Source organism: Leucoraja erinacea, chromosome 5, assembly GCF_028641065.1.
Source record: "Leucoraja erinacea ecotype New England chromosome 5, Leri_hhj_1, whole genome shotgun sequence".
Taxonomy (NCBI): Eukaryota; Metazoa; Chordata; class Chondrichthyes; order Rajiformes; family Rajidae; genus Leucoraja; species Leucoraja erinaceus.
Genome location: NC_073381.1, coordinates 71626878 through 71651192, shown reverse-complemented (window position 1 = coordinate 71651192; position 24315 = coordinate 71626878). Strand labels below are relative to the sequence as shown.

Below are 24315 nucleotides of genomic sequence, written 5' to 3'. Positions count from 1 at the left end.
CCCAGATGTCACCCAATCTTTTTTCCAGAGATAACGCCTGACCTGCTGAGTTACTCCAGCACTTTCTGTCCATCTTTGGTATAGAAACATAGAAATTAGGTGCAGGAGTAGGCCATTCGGCCCTTCGAGCCTGCACCGCCATTCAATATGATCATGGCTGATCATCCAACTCAGTATCCCGTACCTGCCTTCTCTCCATACCCCCTGATCCCCTTAGCCACAAGGGCCACATCTAACTCCCTCTTAAATATAGCCAATGAACTGGCCTCGACTACCCTCTGTGGCAGAGAGTTCCAGAGATTCACCACTCTCTGTGTGAAAAAAGTTCTTCTCATCTCGGTTTTAAAGGATTTCCCCCTTATCCTTAAGCTGTGACCCCTTGTCCTGGACTTCCCTAACATCGGGAACAATCTTCCTGCATCTAGCCTGTCCAACCCCTTAAGAATTTTGTAAGGTATAAACCAGCATCTGCAGTTCATATCTATACGATGTTCTGACTATTGTCACGATAAATGAATAGAAATTTACAGGACCTACAGGTTAGAAACGTTTGTTTATTATTTATCAAAAATCACTTGAAAGATGTTTTCAGGTCAGGAAACTAGAGATGAATGGCAGAGATCATAATATCTATCCAAAACAACAATACATGGAACAATTAGTTCAAAAGGCCATGATTATCTTGATACGTCTGACAGTGGGTATCCTGGCAGGATGCAGGGAAACATTTTGAAATAAAGATGGAAAGTACCTCCAGAAACCTGAAGCCATCGCTTGAATTGTAGGACCAAATACATTTTATCTACCTTCCCATTCATATGGCCACTCGAATCTCAAAACTAAAGCATTGAAGCTATCATACATTTTCCAAATGTCACCCTTCTGGCTGGCAACATTTCAGATATGTTTTTATCCATCCTATTTGGTTGTCTGTCTCTTCAGATGTCCACCTATTTATGACAGGAACATAGGTCGAGACCCCGTCACCTATTCCTTCTCTCCAGAGATGCTGCCTGTCCTGCTCAGTTACTCCAGCATTTTGTGTCTGCAGTGAAGAACTATTCAATTGGCAGAATAAATACAAGTTTGCTTGCAAAAGTGGGTGCTTTTTCTTTATAGCTGCATACTAATCCATCACTATCTTGAGACATCCAGAACGCAGGCTTTTGTAAATTCTCATGGAAAGGTATTTCACAGGCTGTCTTCCTTTTCTTTGATGGACCTCAAACTGTGTGATAAATCCTCTCAGTAGCACAGCTGAGGATTTTTTTTGTTTTCTAATCCCTCAAGTCAAAGGCCATGACCATTGAGCTTGAAAAATCAATCACTCCCTGGTTTGACTAGTAAAGCTGTTGGTAACTTAGCCCTCTCATTTACGAGAGGATAACCAAAGTCAGGTGCAGATCTAATCTGTGAAAACAGATTTTAATCATTGTAAACCTGTCATTTTCAGCATGCACAATTTTGCAGATGGCCCTCTCCTCTGACACTATTACTGCATATTTTTAAATGAGCATAACTCTAAAATTTCACACTTCGGACCTAAATTCCAGTCTGCTAAACTTCAAAAATAAAGATTGATATTCTAAAGTAACTTTAATGAGCTGTTACACCTTTCTTCTGCCATTTTAGTTACTCAGAAAGAGGAGAGTGTCATCTGCTGAAAGTCATTAAAAATCACACTGACAGTAATAGACTGGGCAAGAGTGCTGAGAAGATTTATGAGGCTGCTGCCAGGACTTGAAGGCCTGAGCTATAGGGAGGGGTTGGGCAGGATAGGATGTATTCCTTGGAGTGCAGGAGGCTGAGGGATGATCTTATAGAGGTGTATAAGATCATTGAAGGAATAGATAGAAATGTAGAAAATAGGTGCAGGAGTAGGCCATTCAGCCTTTTGAGCCTGCATTGCTATTCAATATGATCATGGCTGATCATACAGAATCAGTACACCCGTTCCTGCTTTCTCCCCATATCCCTTGATTCCATTAGTCCTAATGGCCCTGTCCCACGGTACGAGTTCATTCCAAGAGCTCTCCCGAGTTAAAAAAAAATCAAACTCGTGGTAAGAACGGAGAATGAACATAGCGGGTATGTCAGAGCTCGGGAACGTCTCTTAGCGGCTCGTAACGCTAACGGCAGGTACTTGGGAAGACTCGCTAACGGCAGGTAATCTCGGGAAGACTCATGAAGATTTTTCAACATGTTGAAAAATGTCCACGAGAGCCCCGAGTACCGACGAGCGGCCATTACCGTAAATCTCCGAGTTTGAATCAGGGCAAACTCGGGAGAGCTCTTGGAATGAACTTGCACCGTGGGACAGGGCCATAAGAGCTATATCCAACTCTCTCTTGAATACATCCAGTGAATTGGACTCCACTGCCTTCTGGCAAATAATTCCCCAGATTCACAACTCTCTGGGTGAAAAGGTTTTTCTCATCTCAGTCTAAAATGGCCTACCCCTTATTCTTAAACTGTGACCCCAGGTTCTGGACTCCCCCATCATCCGGGGACATTTTTCCTGCATCTAGCCTGTCCAATCCTTTAATAATTTTATATGTTTCCATAAGATCCCTTCTAACTTCCAGTGAATACAAGCCCAGTCGATCCATTCTTTCATCATATGTCAGTCCCGCCATCCCGGGAATTTACCTGGTGAACCTACGCTGCACTCTCTCGATAGCAAGAATGTACTTCCTCAAACTAGGAAACCAAAACTGCGCACAGTACTCCAGGTGCGGTCTCAACAAGGCCCTATACAACTGCAGTAGAACCTCCTTGCTCCTGTACTCAAATCCTATGAAGGCCAACATGCCATTTGCTTTCTTCACTGCCTGCCGAACCTGCATGCTTACTTTCAGTGACTGATGTACATTGCCTTCCAAAATGTTTGGGACAAAGACCCACCATTTATTTATTTGCCTCTGTACTCCACAATTTGAGATTTGCAATAGAAAAAATCCCATGTGGTTAAATTGCACATAGTCAGATTTTAATAAAGGCCATTTTTATATATTTTTGTTTCACCATGTAGAAATTAGAGCAGTGTTTATAAATAGTCCCCCCATTTCAGGGCGCCATGCATGTGCAGATTGTTCTCTCGAATTTTATCAGGTAATTTGTCTTCAATAGGTCCTATCTCTTAATAAAGTATTTAAAAACATATAGCTCAAAGAAATTTACTTACCATATTATTTGTACACAAAATCCATTCGCCCCTCTTTGTTTCCTGTTGTACCAAGCTGTTTTAAATATTCTAATTATTTTTTATTCCTTTGCGCTGTTGCAGTTCTTTAAGTTCCAGCGTTGGTCTGCCATCTGCCATGATTTTTAATTATTTTGGTATTTTCCTCGTAAGTTTGCTTCGAGAAACTCTCAAGGTAATAACTATCCATCTTTGAAAAACCCGCCAAGAAACTTGCGCATGCGCAGCTGGCTGGTGCGCAGCGCAGCACATGCACGCAGTCCACGGTGTAAAGGCAGAATTTCAGCTGCCTTTACGTACCGTTCCCACTGATGGCTTGAAGCATCGTCGATGGCACGTGAGTAGCACATACTTCCGCGTTTTAAATGTACTGCGGATGAAAGGCACGGGAGAATTATGCCTCCCTAAGAGATCGATCTCTTAGGGAAGCATAATTCGCACGTGCCTCTACTATTTATGTCCATTTTATATATGGTAATGACCATTTTATAATTTTAGTCAGGGTAGGCACTGCCTACCTTGTCTACCCCGATGGCACGTGCCTGGTTCGCACCACTCTCTAGTTGCTGATAGGATGCTTCAGTTGCCTGCTAACAGCTCGGAAGAAACTCTCCATGAATCTGGATGTATGTGTTTTCATACCTCTGTGCCTCTTGCCTGATGGGAGAGCGGGGAGAGGGAGTGGGATAGTGGGGATCAAAAACCAGAGGACATGGGTTTAAGACAAGAGTCAATAGGAACCTGAGGGGTAACATTTTCACTCAGAGGGTGGTGGATATATGGAACAAGCTCAAAGAGGAGGTAGTTGAAGCAAGTACTATAGTAGCATTTAAAAAAACACTTGGACAGGCACATGGATAGGAAAGGATTAGAGGAATATGGACCAAATGCAGGCAAATGGGACAAATTGGTTATCATCGGTGACTTGGGCCAAAGGGCCTGTTTCCCTGCTGTATGACTCGAGGAATCCACAGATTAGAACATAACAGAAAAGCACAGCTCAGCAACAGAGCTTTTGTCTCACTGTGTTTGTGCCAAACATAAGGCCCACACATGAACAGTATCCCTCCTGCATATCCAAGTGTCTATCAAAAAACCTCTGAAAACACCACCATCATCATATCTGCCTCCAGCACAAACCCTGGCAGCATGTTCCAGGCACTGACCACACAGGCCCTTGGCTTCCACATGCACCTCACAAGCAGGCACTTTAAATGTGGCCCTCTGCCTTCACATGAACTGGTGCGAGTATTGAAAGAAGGCATCTTAGTTTTAGTTTTAGAGATATAGCGCAGAAACAGGCTTTTTGGCCCACCGAGTCCACACCGACCAGCGATCCCCGCATATTAACACTATCCTGCGCACACTAGGGACAATTTTTACACTTATACCAAGCCAATCAACCCACAAACTTGTACATCTTTGGAGTGTGGGAGGAATCCGAAGATCTTGGAGAAAACCCACGCAGGTCACGGGGAGAATGTACAAACTCCGTATGGACAAGCACCCGTGGTCAGGATCGATCCCAGGTCTCTACTGCTGTAATCAGCAACTCTACTGCTACACGAATGTGATGCCCTCTTTGTGCAACATAATCTTACTGCTACAATTACAACAACATTTGGACCTAAGAAAATTAAAAAGTGCATTCATATTGCTCTTTCAGCCTTGAAGCTGGGTTTGAAGTAATCAGAGATCTCTCCGTCAGTTTTAGGAGGTCACAAGAACCAGAAAATGATTCTGAGTTTAGAAAGCAGTTCTCTGTACTGGGAATTCTCAAGCTTGTCTATTCCAAGCCTCTCTCCCACATTAGAACATTTCCATGGCCTCCCTGTTGAGCAATGTAAAGCACATGATCATTCCAGTGCAGTCAATCCATGCTACTTATAAGTGTGTGACTCAGCTGACCCAAGACTGTTTTATCGATATGAATCAGTGTTGAGAATGTAAATACTCTAAAACCAATAGAGACTGGAGGGCCTGGGGAAAGGATAACTGGGAATAATATCCAGAATGTCTGGCATTAATGGAACAGAGTCAGCCATGCTGACCACAACCTAAATCACTGTATCAGCAGACAAATGGAGAGGAGAAAAAAAAAAGGCTAGAAGTCCAAAAAGCTCCTGACATGGTCATTTGCTCAAACAACCTGGACTATCTCAGGCTGAATAATGCATTTTTTTAGGGCATCCTGAAATCTTTATGTGGACCCCAAATGTGAAGAGTCAATAGTCGTTTTATTGCCACAAGTCCCGAAATGGAACAATTAAATTCTTAGTTGCAGCACCACATTGAGAAGTCCTTGAACTATGGTTTGCCAAAGAATACGAGGTGTGGGAACTAATGTTAAAACAAGAAGGTTGGCACAAAATCCTGGAGTAACTCAGCAGGATATCAGCTAAAGCGATCCACCTGAAGGGACGCGAGTGTGAAAAAACAGAATTTGTCAGACTCCGTCTGCTCCTCAAGTAAACATAGAAACATAGAAAATAGGTGCAGGAGTAGGCCATTCAGCCCTTCGAGCCTGCACCGCCATTCAATATGAGCATGGCTGATCATCCAACTCAGAATCCTGTACCTGCTTTCTCTCCATACCCCCTGATCCATTTAGCCACAAGGGCCACATCTAACTCCCTCTTAAATATAGCCAATGAACTGGCCTCAACTACCCTCTGTGGCAGAGAGTTCCAGATATTCATGATATCCAAACCATCATGATATGACAAGAAAAAGCTCTACAAAAATGTTTAGTCCTATGGTGTCTGTTTTCAACATTTCTCAAAATAAAACAAGCCCAAGGCCAAGAAAAGTTGATGTATTGTGACAAACTGTCATGTAATCTGTGTGATTGAAAAGGGTCTTGTTGATATAGATGTTCCCCTTAAACGTTTGAATGATTTACTCCATACCTACTGGCACTGATAACACAGATCACATGTTAATTGGCAGAACCAGGTGGTAAAATAATAGTTCACTTCCTGTAGTGCAGAAGCCAATCAGACAATATATCTGTGGGATATATAGTTAGATCAAAGCCACCATCTGATATATTCCCAATTCCTCCGTCTACGCCGCATCTGCACCCAGGATGAGGTTTTCCATACTAGATCATCGGAGATGTCATTCTTTAGGAAACAGGGGTCCCCCTCTTCATTTATAGATGAAGCTCTCACTAGAGTCTCCTCGATATCCCGCAGCTCCGCTTTTGCTCCTCTCCCCCCCCCCTCCCCCATTCGCAACAAGGACAGAGTCCCCCTTGTCCTCGCCTTCCACCCTATCAGCCGTCGCATACAGCATATAATCCTCCAACACTTTTGCCTCCTCCAACGGGATCCCACTACTGGCCACATCTTCCCATCTCCACCCCTTTCTGCTTTCCGCAGAGACCGTTCCCTCCACAATTCCCTGGTCAACTCATCCCTTCCCACCCAAACCACCCCCTCCCCGGGTACTTTCCCCTGCAACCGCAGGAGATTAAACACCTGTCCCTTTACCTCCCCCCTCGACACCAACCAAGGACCCTGACTCTTTTCAGGTGAGGCAGAGGTTCACTTGCACCTCCTCCAACATCATGTACTGTATCCACTGTTCCAGGAGTCAACTTCTGTACATCGGCAAGACCAAGCGCAGGCTCGGCGATCGTTTCGCTGAACACCTCCGCTCAGTCCGCCTTAACCTACCTGATCTCCCAGTTGCTCAGCACTTTAACTCCCCCTCCCATTCCCAATCTGACCTTTCTGCCCTGGGCCTCCTCCATTGTCAGAGTAAGGCCCAGCGCAAATTGGAGGAATATTTTGCTTGGGTAGCTTACACCCCAGCGGTATGAACATTGCCTTCTCTAACTGCAAACAGCCACTGCTTTCACTCTCTCTCCATCCCCTCCCCAGTTCTCTCACTAGTCTTACTGTCTCCGACTACATTCTATCTCTGTCTCACCCACTCCTCTGATCTTGATTAATTGGTTTGCAAAGCTTTTGACATGACCACTTCACAAGGGTGCTAAAGTTTACAAGGGGTTTATGAGGCTTTAATAAACGTTGTAATTTAAGTTACAAAAGAGGGAAAAACCAACATTCATGACAGTGCTAGAGATCTCAGTCCCGCCCACTCCCCTGACATCAGTCTGAAGAAGGGTCTCGACCCAAAAGGTCACCCATTCCTTCTCTCCAGAGATGCTGCCTGTCCTGCTGAGTTACTCCAGCGTTTTGTGTCTACCTTTAATCATGAACCTTTCTATTTTCTTACACAATGAGCTTTCATCCACATCATAACAGAACATTCTCAATGTGCACACTATTAAATATCAGGGTAAAAGAAAGCACATTCCTTTGAATAAAAGACAAAAAAAGTGCAAAGGAATTCATCACCAGCAAGAAAGAAAAATGCATTTAGATGGTTTCAAGTGTTAACATGTTAATGTCAGGAGAAATAATTGAACAGCCAAAATAACTCAAGAGTAACTTCCCTTGAGAACTTGATCATTTGCAAAGTAATATTATATATTTCATATAATTAAAACAAACTTTTATTTTATGCTGGTTAAACAAACAATGGAGTTAAAGCAATGGGGAAAACATGCAGCGGCAGGCGCACTCTGATCATAATACCAACAATTGTACCGTAAATTAGTAACTGAAACATGCTTGTGTAAATCAATCACGTATCTATGGTATTGATGGACAGTCACTTTCAAATCTGTACAGGGGCCAAGATAATCTTCTCTTCCACCAAACTGCCAATGTAGCTTATTTCTGGCCAGAATAAGAATTCTCCCACCAATTAATTCATATTACCTAATCAGCAGTATTTTAGACAAGTAAACTGTGAAACATTAAATGTAATATATTGCAATTTAAATTATTATTTATCCTAAAGAGCAAAAAGTGTTTACAGAGGGTATTATTCCAAAACTTAGATATTTAAATCTATATCTTTTACTGAATTACTACAGCTTTCTAAACCCATCTTTAACCGACTTGTCCCAGCCCTGCACAACCCAACATTAATTTTGCCTCCTTCAGATCCAGAATTTGTCGATTAAATTTGCTCTTGCCGAGAAGTTTCAGAATTAGAATTGTTGTACCGACATCACCTTCAAAGGACACATTTCTCGATCTATTTTTAATCCTTCATTGTGCATGAACATTATTGCAGCATATTCTATTGATTAACTTTAATTTATTTCCGGTAATTAAAACCAGATAATGATATCTGAAGGCTGGACTGATTAAATCGCAAATAAGACAAAATGGCACAACAAAAATACCATGTACTTTTCCTAATAAACCCACAATTATACCAATTTCCAAGCGAATCAAAAATCATTCTCACAATCAATGTGTCTCAAAATTAATATAATTATGGTCCAGAGGAAACTTTCTTTATCACAGCAGATTATCCAGTAAAAGAAAATTACAAATTATTGACCTTTACTGTAATTATCATGATTTTGCTATAAGTTTTCCACTGTTGTTATATGTAGAGTATTTTACAAAATATATTTTCACTGTACTATCTCAAATAATTAACTAAATTATGAATTAGTGAATTTTCCTGTGTAACCTTTCTATATAATGATGGTGTATAAAATATAGACAGCAAGAAATAATCCAATATGGAGAGATAATCCATATTCCTATTGATGAGCCTTAGAAGATCAAAATAACAGTAATGTTTTTAATACAATGTCTCTCAATTTACTAAAACATCCACTGATCAACTGATCAAGGGTGGCATGGTGGCACGGTGGCATAGCTGTAGAGCTACTGCCTTACAGCGCCAGCGGCTCAGGTTCGATCCTGACTACGGGTGCTGTCTGCACGAAGCTTGTACGTTCTCGCTATGACCGCGTGGGCATTCTCCGAAATCTTCGGTTTCCTCCCACATTCCAAAGACGTACAGGTTTGTAGGCTAATTGGCTTAGTATAAATGTAAAATTGTCCCTAGTGTGTGTAGGATAGTGCTAGTGTATGGGGATCACTAGTTGGTGAGGACTCGGTGGGCCGAAGGACCTGTTTCCACACTGTATCTCTAAACTGAACTAAAAACCTACGAGGAATTTATATTTAAGTGATTTCCTTTGAAACCACCCAAATCCTTATGCAAAAATAAAAAAACTGAAACATACCCTGGATATCATCGTTGAAGGTGCAATACTTGTTGCGGTACTTGTTCAGAAGCCGAAATGCATTGGTGTTACCAAAATCCTCAAACTGGATGAGACAGTTTTGACCGTACCTAAAAAAAGCAACAAAATAAAGTACGTATCACATGAAAATAATTTTGTTTTGAAAATTAATTACAAAAATGACAAAATGATCACAACGTACAAGGTTGCATTTGGGCCATCATTTCTGTGCCATTTCTCCACCAATTTCATTCTCTGGCCCTGTCTTCATAGACTTGGAAAGCTTTCCCCACTATATCTTCCCCAATTCCCCCATGGAGACCACAATGGAAACTGCTTCCACTACATCTACAAGCATTGAATTTGAGATTCCAACCATACGCTAAATAAAAACATTCTCATGTCAACGTTAATTTACTTCCCAGTTTACTTTAAAAAAAACTGTGACATCACTACGATGAAAATGTGGGTCCCCAACTAAACTCTCATTAATTTAAAAACTTTTATTAAATATCCCCTCAGCCTTCACTTTTCCCAGGAAAACAACCACAGTTTATCCAATCTATCCTGGTTACCAGAGTAATTCATCTGAGAAAAACATTATTGTAAATCTCCTCTGGATCTTCTCCAAGTTCTCTACATCTGCCAATAAGGAGGCGATTAGAACTGAACATATTGCTCCAGTTGAGGTAGGATCAGTGTGGAGCATAATAAAATGTTCTGCACAATTTCCCTGTTTTTATGCACTATGACTCTATTGTTACTGCCCAGAAGATTAAGCCAAAGGCTTTAAGATGGATAAATAAGTTTATTACTCAATATTAAGATCACAGAATAGAAAATGCGAGCATGGGCTTGTATGTTATCTCAAAATATTTTTTCTAATTCACTTAAAGTCCTTAAGAAAATTATATGCCCTTGTGAGAACCCAAACTCTGCTTTTCCAATGTAAATCACAAAGTGCTGGAGGAACTCAGCAGGTCAGGTCGAATCCGAGAGCGAATGGCCAGGCAACATTTCAGATCAAGATCCTTTTTCAGACTAAATAACATTCCCGACCCAAACAAAGGTAGAGATAGATGGATTAGTACGAGTGTCAGGGGCTATGGGGAGGAGAATGGGGTTAGATTAGGTTAGATAGAATTTATTACCACACAACCAGGGTCGGTGGAATTTTGGGTTGTCAGCAGCGGTACAATAATAAAGAACACACAACCACAATAAGAATGTAACATAAACATCCACCACAGCATTCATCACTGTGGTGGAAGGCACAAAAATTTGGCCAGTCCTCCTCCATTTCCCCCCCGTGGACAGGACCAGTCCAGGATCGGCTCTTCCTCACCGGAGACCACGGCTTTAAGTTGTTGTAGGCCGCAGGCCGGCGGTCGAGATTTAAAGTCCCCGCCGCAGCCAGAAGCACCGTAGACTGCAGGGCCGGCGGTCAAAGCGGTTGAGAGAGAAAGATAGATCAGCCATGATCGAATGGTGTTGACTTGATAGGCCGAATGGCCTAATTCTGCTCCTATCCCTTATGAACTTATGAAACGTCATCTGTTCATTCCCTCCCCCAAAGTTCCTCCAGCACTTTGTGTTTTGCTCAAGATTCCAACATCTGCAGTCTCTGAGTCTCCTGTACCTTTCCATTGCTGCAAGAGTCTAAGCAGTGAACGAGTACACCACATTTTTCAAAAATATTTTGTTCCTCCCTCAATTAATGCAATTTATTTCCCAGAGGCTAAAAGAACAATAAATCATTTTTGTGAAAATTGAAAGCAGAAATCTTCAAATTTCCCAAGCACTTAGCTGTCCCCTACTTTAATAAGCAGCATATAAAATGGATGTTTAATTTTCTGTGTTGTATCATTTCCTGATACGAGAAACAAAAAAATGTAAATATTGAGTAAACCTTTGCGAAGGAATATTAAGCTTTATTTAAAACAAAATTACTGAATAATTCAACTTTTGAAAGTTTGATTTTATTTTATGGATACAACCATTATTGAGATGATCTGCATATGACAGCCTACATCCCATTGTGTTTCACAGTGCCAGGGACCCAAATTTAGTTACGTTTTTTAGTTTAGTTTAGAGATACAGTGTTGAATCAGGCCCTTCGGCTCACCAAGTCTGTGCAGGCAATTTCCAATAGCCAATTAACCTACAAATCTGCATGTCTTTGGAATGTGGGAGGAAACTAGAGAATACCCATGTCATCACAGAATGAACATGCAAATCCGTACAGACAGCACCCGTAGACTGGATTGAACCTGAGCCTCTCATACAGTAATGGGCCTGTCCCATTTAGGCAACTTTTTAGGCGAGTGCAGGAGACTCTACGCTCGCCACATGTTTGCTACATGGTCACCACATGTTCGCCGCATGTTCGCTGGTGAGTCTCCTTCATGGTTGCGAGGACTTCCCGCATTCTGGGAACTAGTCGCATCTGAACCAGCATCTGTAGTTCCCTGTTTCAGCATTTTGACCTATTCCTTGCTAACTAGCCTTGCTTATGATGATGTCAGTTGTCGTTCGAATATCAGGCAGCATAGAAGAACCTTGCACAGCTCTTTGCATTGTGTATTTAGTTCTTCTACATAAGCTGTTCATTGTGCCATCTGATATAACAATCTTTAACGGTCCAGTGTCCCTCAGGGCTGTACTCCCATCGGCCTAGATTAATCTGCTCAAATCTTGGAGTTAAATTTCAATTTACAATTACCAAGTTAAAAATGGAATGCTGACAACTAAACTAAGAAAACAATAAACATATTCATAAAATCAACTGGTGCTTTCATGAGATGAAGGCACTGGATGAGTTGATATTTGTTAAAACCATTAAATTGTAGTTCACAATATGTCTTTCATATCCCGTAAGTTCTTCCTAGTGCTTTGCAGCAAGCAAATTACTTTTTAAAGTGTGGTCACTTCTTCTTAATGGACATAAGATCAGCTAATTTATGCACAACAAGTTTTCTGCAATGTTTCGAAAAGGGAATCAGCAATGTTGGTGGCCTGGATGCAAACAAAAAGATTTGGAAAAAGAAGCACATGGCAAAAAGAAAAATTAATGGACCAAGTCATTAAAGTTCTTAAGTTTGGAAACAAAAGACATTATTTTCATAGATCTGACTGTTATAAATTAATAATTGAGAAGCCTTTTTGCATTGTCTTCCAGCAATAAGAATTCACAAGCCAAGAACAGCACATCAGCCTCTTGCTCATTCACTTGGCATGGGGTAACTTTTCGAGAGACTGCATTTCATTCATATTCTACCAGAAAATTGAAGGCATATATATCCATATTCAAACTGAAGATGCACACAAAAAGCTGGAGTAACTCAGCGGGACAGGCAGCATCTGTCTGCATTGGAGAGAAGGGATGGGGGACAGTTCGGGTCGAGACCCTTCTTCAGACACATTCAAACTGTTAAGGCTCACTCTTTAGGCACAAGCACGTTACAAACCAGATGACAGAGAACATTAAGTGCCTCCTGCTCATGTTATTGAAAAACATTTTATGAAAACTAGCTTTGGCTTAAGACAAAGAACAGGAGACGGTTTGGGAACCCTTCCCTTTGTGCTGCTGAGATCTGGGCTAATGTCCAATCTAGTTTGATGGACATTCACCAACTGGCCTGCATTAAAACAGTTTAAGTAGCGTTAAAAAAAATGCTTTAAAAATTGTAATTTGGAAATCTGAGAACATCAGAACAGTTGGTGCCGTAAACAGTTGTGAATAATGATTTCAGATTAAAAGGCACACTATTGTGGCAGAAAGTCCTTTAATGCATTTGATTACAACTCGTGCTGTGTGCTTGATGCCCATACAAGAGAAGCTCATTGCCTATTACTGCTCCAGGCAGGGAACCACAACTATTGGGAGCACATCAGGTGAGCATTTACTCAGAGATTTCATCCATACCTTGGAAACCTTTTCATTCTCTGGTTCCTTTCCCACCACCCAGGCCAATATTCCTTCAAGGTGAGGGAGTGATTCATTTGTGCTACATCCAAAATAATGTACTGCATTCAGAACTCATTAATGTGGCCTTCTCTATTATAGAGAAACCAAACCCAGATCTTCCAATTGCTTGTCTTGTTAACTGTCCATCCCATTCCCATTCTGATCTCTTCGTTATTTTTGCCTCTGTTCCACAAAAAGCTCCTGGTAATATGAAAAGCAACATTTCATTTGGTGATTGTGAATATTACAACTTGCAGGTCCTCATGTTGAATTCATAAATTTCGTATAACCAGCTTTTTATGTTTGAATCAGACTTGGCCAGTTCTAAACTAAATGTTTGGTTTAGTTGAGAGATACAATGCAACGTGGAAGAAGGCCCTTCGGCCCACCGAGTCCGCACTGACCAGCTATCCCCACACACTATCCTACACACACTGGGGCCAATTTATAATCATACAAGCCACTTAGCCTACAAACCTGAACGTCTTTGGAGTGTGGGAGGAAACAGGAGATCCCTGAGAATACCCACGCATGTCACAAAGAGAACAGACAAACTCCATACAGACAAGCACCCAAAGTCAGGATCAAACCCACATCACTGGCGCTGTAAGGCAGCAACTCTACCGTTGCGCCATTGTGCCGCCCCCAAATGTCTTCAATCTCTTGTAATAAGTCAGTTTTACTTAACCCAGATATGCTGCCTGATTTGTTGGCTGCTAGCACATTTTTTATTTCAGATTTACAGAGCACTGCTTTTTCCTCAAGGTTTCTGCATTATTCTCCTTCTCTTCCTCTGTTTTTATTCATCTCCAACAATTTATATTTCCTCTAAGCAGTTCAGCGGTGATGAACAAAACTTCATTTTTTCAGATGGCACCACCACCTCGTATAGGTTCACTCATTTGGTCTCTAAAACATTATCACAGTTTCAACCTCCACAGATACTATCCAAACTGGAATGGAATGGAATCCTTTATTGTCACATGTGAGTAGGCACAGTGAAATTCTTTGCTGCATACCCAATGTAAACAAATAGCGGCCACCTACGGCGCAGACAAAGTTACAAAGCACGCCTGCTCCTCCTTTTGTTCTCTTCCCCCCCACAGCGGTTTCCCCACGCTGGGTCCCCATTGTCCTTTGTTCTCTCCCCTCCCCAATTGTTCATTGTTCTTCCCCTCCTCCCTCACGGCAGTCCCATATCTCTAGCATTTCTAATTTGATTTCCGATTTCCAGTGTCTGTAGAATTTTTTTCTCAGCAAGAGTTGTTTCACTGAGGGATAAATGAATTGCATTATCTGAATTTATTGTATACCCTGGAAAGTTGTCAAAAATGTGACGCATGTTGGACTGGAATTTCCTTGCTGGGTCAGCACGATAATTAAGCGAATGATTTTGTTCGGCATATATGTTATGTAGTTTGATTCTTATCTATGAGAGCTTAGCTGACGAGATATGGTGTGTAAGGAGTGGGGGAGGATGGCGATTGAATAGGTGTCACCAGATCTTGGATAGAAAAGGGAAAACTGTGAGACATCCCCCTTTAAGTTCTGCCCAAGCATCTCTGCTGCATTTGTTTGCTTGCAGGTTTCTCTTAAAACCAGGAGCAGCACTTACTGAACAGCCAAATGGAATTCATAAGTTCTAGGAGCAGAATCAGGTCATTCGGCCCATAAAGTCTACTGTGATATTCAATCGATCTATCTTTCCCTCTCAACCCCATTCTCCTGAATTCTCCCCATAACCCCTGACCCCCACAATAATCAAGAATCTGTCAATCTCCGCCTTAAAAATCTCCATTGATTTAGGCTCCACAGCCGTCTGTGCCAATGAATGCCACAGATTCACCACCCACTGACAAAATAAATTCCTCCTCATCTGCTTTCTAAAGGTATGTCCTTTTATTCTGAGGTTACGGCTGTTGGTCCTAGACTCTTCCACTCGTGGAAACATTCTCCACATTCACTCTATCCAGGCCCTTAACCATCCAGTAAGTTTCAATGAGGTCCACCGTCAACCTTCTAAACTCCAGCGAGTGTAAGCCCAATGACTTCAAATGCTCAAATTCATTAGGATGAATGAATGAATGAATGAATGAATAAGTTTATTGGCCAAGTATTCACATACAAGGAATTTGCCTTGGTGCTCCGCCCACAAGTGACAACATGAAATACAGTGACAGCTCGGATGACACGTAAAACATTCACCCATGAATAATGATCTTCTGATATAATCACTGGAGGGCAAAATGGTATTGTTCGCTCCCATCGACCTGCCAAACATTTGAAACTTCTCTTTTAGAAAAACACACGTCTTGCAGACTAATAGTGATGGTAGAGCAGATAATAGTAGCTAGTGGTGAAACTTCATGATCACAGGCAGCCACGTGGATTGCTTTGCCTATCACCAGCACATAGCCGTCTATCTTGGAAAATCTCCAAGACACCCCATCAGCTCTCTGAGGAGAGTTTTGCAAAATTACACTCATTATAGTTTGTAATTCTTACCTTACTGGCGGTCGTGTGAAGTTAAATGCATTCCCTGGATCTACAAAGGATTTCGAGAAACAATCTCCCCTCCCAGCCATTCTATTTACGTGAAACTTGCAATCCGAACGCAAAATATTCCACAAACACCATTTGTTTTTAAAAAAATGTAACAAATGCACTCAACTTAATGGCAAATGTCACATGAACGTGACCACACCTCAACAGCACAGTTATGCCAATTGCACTGAGTATCTGTGATTTACAGGCAGTGGTTTTTATTGTACAGATGGAATTACAGGTCTACTGCTTGTCATATAATCACTCAAAGATGTGGAAAAATAGCTGCTTTATGTATTTTACATAAATCCTGATCCTAAGTGGAATATTTCTCCACGGGACATTTATCTTATATTTATGCTTCATTATCTTGAATTATGGACAGTAGGATTTTTTTTTAAACTTGAATATTCAAAAGCATTCCAAAATATTCCCACTGGAAGCAGGGGAGGTCGGACAGCTACTTGAGGCCGATCCATAATTCACTTAACATCACTGATTCTGTAGCTGGAAGTCTACTTTCCTCTCTTCTCCAAGTGCCAATTTCAGCCTTGAACAGTGTCTGACTCAGAAATAATCCCCTCCTGTAATGGAGAAATTTCTAAACTAGAGGATTGTATACCTTTTGAATTCTCCAGGCACAAAAACAATGCAGATACAGGAAATCTGTCACAACAGAATCCGCTGGAATTACTCAGGTGGCCAAGCTGCATCTTTGGGGAGAGAAAACCATGAAGCATTTCAGGCAGATGATCTTTCATCAAAAGTAAGACGTTAGAAATTGCCGATGAGTTAAGTTGTAGAAAGGGAGAAACTTCTGTGTTGTAAATGACCAGGCTCTAGCAGTCTTGCAGGAATGCTGCAACATTGTTGAACACTTTATTGCTTAACAATAACTCTAATAATGCTGATGTCACCAGGTCACATGTAAGCATGTCTCATTTTCATATACAGGTCCATCATCGCTTTTCCAGCACCCTTGGTTCCAGAGCATTTCTGGATTATCCGTTTTGTCGGACAAACAGAGGTCACAGCCTTGGGGGGGTTCCACAAAGTCGGCCGCAGAAGATGCGTAACGGATCTGCCGGGTCGAGCTTGAGTTGCGGAGCCCCGGCCGCAGGCAGCAAATGCGACCCACCGATCGGAGTAGAAGGTCCAATGAGGTCGAGTTCAACCGACTCACCTGGCCAAGGGCCAAGCTGTCACTTTTCCGGGGGGGGGGGGGATTTCTGAATCAAAACAGATCCAGCTGGGCGGCGCGGTGGCGCAACGGTAGAGTTGCTGCCTTACAGCACTTGCAGCGCCGGAGACCCAGGTTCAATCCCGACTATGAGTGCTGTCTGTACAAAGTTTGTATGCTCTCTGCATGGGTTTTCTCCGAGATCTTCGGTTTCCTCCCACACTCCAAAGACGTACAGGTTTGCAGGTTAATTGGCTGGGTGTATGTGTAAATTGTCCCTAGTGTATGTAGGATAGGGTTAATGTACGGGGATCGCTGGTCGGTGCTGACTCGGTGGACCGAAGGGCCTGTTTCCACGCTGTATCTCTAAACTAAACTAAACTAAAAACTAAACAAATGTGGGGTGGGTGGGGTGGGAGGGAGGAACTGGGCCACCAGTTGCTGGGAAATCAGTGGTGGATCTGTACCACTCAAGGCCAGACTCACTTGTTTTCTAAGCATCCTGTTGAACTAATTTATATTTGGTATTACCTTTATGGTATCAATCTAAATCTGCTGCATTATTTGAATGCTGATATCCATCTCCCAGGTCTATGTCTATCAAAAGCTTAACCGACAACATGTACATATCTAGCCAAGGGCAGGACTGCTAATTTCCTTTTTGCAAATTTGACATTTAAATCACTCCTTCATCTCTCCTTCCTTCCTTCAAGCAATCGGGTTTGATTTTTCCAGATTTTGCTCATTTCATTGTTGTGAAAGAACCTTTGCCATGAATCTATTATAAACTTGGCTGATTCCCAGGTGCTCATTGATAGCTGGAGGATGCATGTTAATTTAGAGGACTGTGAGCCCCCAAGATTTCCAAGCATCGTGTAAAGCAGAGTCATTTAGTAAACAGCGGATGATTTAAGTGATTGGTGACTCAATTTGAGCACGTCATTTGAAGGATGTAGTTATCCCCTGCAGCTAACCAGGACCAAGAATAAGATTAGGTTCTGTGCTAAATCCAATTAATTGAGAAATGTTTAAGGTTTATTATTGTCATGTGTACCAAAGTAAAGTGAAAAGTTTTGTTTTGATTGCTATCCAAACATATCAGATGGACCATCATGTCAGACCCAGTTACAATAGATAGAGCAAAAGGGAAGATTGAGTGCAATATAACATTTTTAGCATTGTAGCACATATTTCATAGTCAGTCCAATGTCGACAATGGGGGCAGAAGTGATTTGGACAGTACATTAGCTTATTAAGGACCATTCAGAGAAGGGGAGAAGCCGTTCCCCAGTCTGGTGAAGCATGCTTTCAAGCGTGTACCTTCTGCCAGACAGGACCAGGGAGAAGGAGGAAAGACCAGGGCGGACGTCTTTGATTATGTTGGCTGTTTTTCAGTGGGACCCTGCAGGCATTAGCATGCAGTGCCAGACAGGAAAGGCCAGCGGTAATGGCAGGATGAAGGAAAATGTGATGCATTGAAGGTAACAAGCAGCATCCTTTCATGCACAGGCAGCCCATGGGGTTAAACATAACTTGCTTCCAATCTAGTTCTGAGATGATCAACATTCTGAGTCGTACTGTAGAGAAACAAGTCTTTCAGCCGAGTCCTTTCAGGAACTGGTTAGATTGAAATAATATTCACTGCTAAGGGGCGGCGGCACAGTGGCGCAGTGGTAGAGCTGCTGCCTTACAGTGCCAGAAACTCGGGTTTGATCCCGACTACGGGTGCTGTCTGTACAGAACTTGTACGTTCTCCCCGTGACTTGCGTAGGTTTACTCTGGGTGCTCCATTTTCCTTCCACACTCCAAAGACGTCCAGGTTTGTAGGTTAATTGGCTTTGGTAAAATTGTACATTGCCCTTAGTGTGTGCGTAGAATAGTGTTAGTGTGCGGGGATCGCCGGTCGGCGAGGACTAGAAGAGTCAAGAGTCTTAGAGAGTTTATTGTCATGTGTCCCAGATAGAACAATGAAATTCGTGCTTTGCATTGAAGGGCCTGTTTCCGCAATGTATCTCTAAACTAAACCAAAAACAAAACTTTGCACATGGTCTCAGTGTACTGCTGTCATAGGGGCAGGAGGTGCTCGATGTTTTGCCAGTAGCTCATTACCCATTTCAGCAGTCCAACATCAGGTATTCATGTGCTTGCAGGAATGCTACATCCTTTCAAGAGGACCTTGTGCCTGAAATTGTAACTGTGCCTTTTCAAATTCTCTTGCCATGGAACAAAGTACTTGCTTTGGTGCTCCGCTGTTCGGCATGCCAACAACATTGTCCACCCACTAACCTGGAGGGTGATGATTGAAGCCTTCATACTGAAGCATGGGGACTCATAAAGTTCTACAGCAGGGAAACAGGCCCTTCAGCAGGCCCAGCTTGCCCATGCCGATCAAGGTGTCCCATCTACACTAGCCCCACCAGTCCACGTTTGGCCCATATCCCTCTAACCTCATAAATCTTCATAACAACCTCATAACAAAGCAACCTTATAAATCTTCTCCGCACTCTTTCCAGCTTAACAACATTTTCCCTATGCAAGGTGACCAAAACTGAACACAATACTCGAACTGTGCCCTCACCAGCGCCTTGTACAACAACTGTAACATAACATCCCAACTTCTATACTCAAAACCCTGACTGACGAAAGACAATGTACCGAAAGCCTTCTTGACTATTTCTGACGCCATTTTCAAGGATGTACCTTCACTCCGAGATACCTCTGCACTACAACACTGCCATTTACTGTGAAGGTTCTGCCCTTGTAAGACTTCTCAAATGCAAAACTTCACATTTTTTGGCATTAAACTCCATTAGCCATTCCTCTGCCCGCTTGTCCAACTGATCACGATTTTGCAACTTTTGATAACCATCATCGACATTTGCTATACCACCCACCTGTGTCCTCCACAAATTTAGTCATCATGCCTTGTACATTCTCATCCAAATTGTTGATATGAACCACAAACAGCAATGGGTCCAGGGCCAATTCTTTAGGCACATCATTAGTCACAGGGACGTCAACTATAGTTTGTCCATCCTTTGGATTTGGAGAACCTTGCAGAAAATTGTTGGTAGTAGTTCCTCAACACTCTGAGGTGCCAACCACAGGATGCCTATGTTCCCAAAGCTTTCATAGAAACATAGAAAATAGGTGCAGGAGTAGGCCATTCGGCCCTTCTGCACCGTCATTCAATATGATCATGGCTGATCATCCAACTCAGAATCCCATCCCTGCCTTCTCTCCATACCCCCTGATCCCTTTAGCCACAAGGACCACATCTAACTCCCTCTTAAATATAGCCAATGAACTGGCCTCAACTACCTTCTGTGGCAGAGAATTCCACAGATTCATCACTCTCTGTGTAAAAAAAGATTTTCTCATCTCGGTCCTAAAAGACTTCCCTCTTATCCTTAAACTGTGACCCCTAGTTCTGGACTTCCCCAACATCGGGAATAATCTTCCTGCATCTAGCTTGTCCAACCCCTTAACAAATTTGTAAGTTTCTATAAGATCCCCCCTCAATCTTCTAAATTCTAGCGTGTACAAGCCAAGTCTATCCAGTCTTTCTTCATATGAAAGTCCTGACATCCCAGGAATCAGTCTGGTGAACCTTCTCTGTATTCCCTCTATGGCAAGAATGTCTTTCCTCAGATTAGGAGACCAAAACTGTACGCAATACTCCAGGTGTGGTCTCACCAAGACCCTGTACAACTGCAGTAGAACCTCCCTGCTCTTATACTCAAATCCTTTTGCTATGAATGCTAACATACCATTTGCTTTCTTCACTGCCTGCTGCACCTACATGCCTACTTTCAATGACTGGTGTACCATGACACCCAGGTCTCGTAGCATCTCCCCTTTTCCTACTGCTTACCGGTAGATCATGAGCTTGATACAGTGCTTGAGGTCGTGATCTTTCAACACTTTCTTCAGTCAGCCAGAGGTGGCACTGCTGCTCTGGAGATGAATCCTTTCACTGACATCTGCCTTCCCAGAGAAGTGGCTTCCCACGTATGGAAAGTAACGCATGTTTTCCATTGTCTTACTGTGGATCTTAATTATTATAGAAACATAGGAAATAGGTGCAGGAGTAGGCCATTTGGCCCTTCGAGCCAGCACTGCCATTCAATATGATCATGGTTGATCATCCAAAATCAGTACCCTTTTCTGGCTTTTCCCCCATATCCCTTGATTCCCTTAGCCTTGAGAGCTAAATCTAACTGTCTTGAGTACTATAGGGTGGTGTTGTGACTGGAACTATTGGTGAAAGTCAGGTGTTGCAGTTCCTACAGTTCCAATGGGAAGGTGCCTTGAGAATTTACATGGCAATGTGCCCTGAGGTACAAGAGCAGAGCCAAGGAAATGACAGGTCCCCTTAGGGATCAAAGGGGTGATCCTTGTGTGTAGCCAGGGCTTGAGTGAGATCCCAAATGAATACTTGATTTGTACGGGTGTCAGCAGTTATGGGGATAAGGCAGGAGAATGGGGTTAGGAAGGAGAGATAGATCAGCCATGATTGAATGGTGGAGTAGACTTAGAAACATAGAAACATAGAAAATAGATGCAGGAGTAGGCCAATCGGCCCTTCGAGCCTGCACCGCCATTCAATATGTTCATGGGTGATCATCCAAAATCAGTACCCAGTTCCTGCTTTCTCCTCATATCCCTAGATTCTGTTGGGAATGTTGATGGGCCAAATGTCCTAATTCTGCTCTTATAACTTATGATATTATGAGCTCCCCTGTGCTCCCCCACTGTCAAACCTCCATCACTGAAGATCAGGCTGCAGCCATTAAACATACAAGCTCTGAAATTCCGTAAACTTCCGCTTGCTACATTTCCACCTTTAAAATAAATAAACCTGTCTCTTCAATCAATCTTTTGGGCACCTCTTAATATCTCTAATACATCACTACATAATTAGTTTTGTATCCTAACTATCTAAAACATAACTCACCATAAATGGCCTTTCATGGCTATTTGCTGTGCATCTGAACAGAATATGGAATTCAGAGATATACCAGATTTACAAAACAAACTCTTCATCATAAGTGATTTCAAATCAAATAAATACTGAAGCACAGCTGAAACCTGATGTAGGAAAATCATCACATCACAAAGACAATGCTGCGGTTTGCAGGATAGTGGCTTCCAGACCAAATTAACATCTGCTGAATTATCCACATCATTGCACATGGGAATAAGCCCTCAGCCCAACTCGTTCATAACAACAAAAATGCCCCATCTAAGCGAGTCTCATCTAACCCACATCCCTCTAAACTTGTTATTGTAACTGTCTCTTCCTCTGGCACCTCGTTCCATATAATCACACCCTCAGTGTGAAAAAGTTGCTCCTCAGGTTCCTATTAAATATTTCCCCTCTCACCTTAAACCTATGCAAAATAGTTCTTGATTTTCCTACAATGGGACTGTGCACTCACCCTATCTTTCCCCTTCATGATTTTATACACTTCTAAAAGATTACACCTCAGCCTCCAAGATAAAGATGACACCTCCAAGGAATAAAGTCCTCACTTGCCAAACCTCTCATAGTAGCTCATGCTCTCAAGTCCTGGCAACATCCTCATAAACCTTCTATGTCCAATTTAAATACATCTTTGCTATAGTAGGGTAACAACACTGTCTACGATATGACCTATTTAGTATCTCCTTGGATTCTCCTTTATCTTCATTGCCAGACTAAATTAATTTGACCCCAGCTGCCCATACCTGAGCTAAGGCTCCTTTTTAAATATTATTGACTAGAGCCTCAATTTCCCTTGTCATCAAGGGTTCCTTACTCCTACCTGCCTTGCCCTTCACTCTAATAGGAACATGTACACCTTGAATTCTCCCTGTTAGAGGTGGTTCAGAAATACTACCTCAGTTCTCCTTCGTGTAGTTTTACTGAAGTGCTTTCAGTACTTTTGTCTATATTTCACTGACACTTGGGATAACTCAGTAAAAGATTTCTTAAATCTTTTCATAATTTTCCTTTCTGTTCAATTTATGCAGTGGGCGCATGGTGGATTACCATTTTGGATCAAAGTAACTCATGTAAAGAGGTCCCAATTTAGCATTAAGGTAGCAGTGTACCAGACAGTCGCAAGGGTACGTAATGGGCACGATGATAAGTCATGATTGCCTTTCTTGTGTAATGGGGACAGGACCTGTACTTGCCTCAATTAGCCTTGCAGCAGATCATGGGGTGATGGAGACTGTACAACCTTCCACTACAAGGTCCTGACCACACTCCATGGCAAAGCACTCTTAGCATAAAATTGTTCTCGATCAGAATTTTGCTGAGCAGCCATACATGGACAAACTGGATCATACTTCTGCTCCTGAGGTATACCACTTCATACAAAATTCCACCCTTTAAGCTTACTCTGACGTCCGTTTCCTTGATATAAGCAACTGTGCTTTGCTTATAAGCAACAGTGCTTGAAATAATGATTTCCCTCTGCTCCTGTGGGAGCAATCAACTAGATGCTATAAATATTATTATAAACTCCATGATCCATGATTTGTCTTCACTTGGGAGGCATATGCACTAACAACAGTCATAGGTGGGCAAAAATCCTATCAGTCACTAATCTTCCAAATGGACACCAAACATCTCATTTACAAAAAAACCCCCATGATTTTACTTTGTTACTTAGCTTCATTATTCTTAAATGTCAAAAAAGATTTCTTAAAATTTGAGAAACCTCTGAAATGTGGCAGACTTATAACTCCGCAAACATGATTCAGTTTGAAATATTGTTAAATATCTATACCTCTTATTCAGGAAGTCCAAAAAAAATCTCAGTGCTTTTGGCTAGACAACTGGTATTTGCAATAAGTAGCTGACCTGTCTTCAATAACAAAAGAAATGGCAATACAGCATTCAACTCGACTCAAGTTACATTCACAGCAGCCAAATTATTTTACTCTCTGGTCGCAAAGCTTTCAGTTTGAAGGGAAAAAGGCTTACAATGAGCAAAGCACTACACAGTCAACAAAGTGCTTTCAAAAGAAGCTTTCTGAAGAAGGATTTCGGCCCGAAACGTTGCCTATTTCCTTCGCTCCATAGATGCTGCTGCACCCGCTGAGTTTCTCCAGCTTTTTTGTGTACCTAGCTTTCAAAAACATGTGGCCAATGTGATACTGTATTAGTATTTGAGTAATTTAGCTGAATTTATAAGAGACGGGATGGGAAGAAATGTCGCCAAGTGTGTTTAATTGTCAAATGTACTGAAAACAGAACAATGAAATTCTTACTTGCAGCAGCAGAACTGGTCTGTAAACTCAGT

General features: G+C 42.1%; 1 protein-coding gene across 1 annotated transcript in view; it reads right to left on the bottom strand.

Annotated features, from left to right (window-relative positions):
* Window positions 1-24315, bottom strand: part of me1 (malic enzyme 1, NADP(+)-dependent, cytosolic) — a 354758-nt gene that overhangs the window by 127873 nt on the left and 202570 nt on the right. Inside the window, exon 7 of the mRNA XM_055635901.1 lies at window positions 9330-9439. Within this exon, the coding sequence (XP_055491876.1) occupies window positions 9330-9439 (110 nt within the window). The remainder of the gene's footprint in view (window positions 1-9329; window positions 9440-24315) is intronic.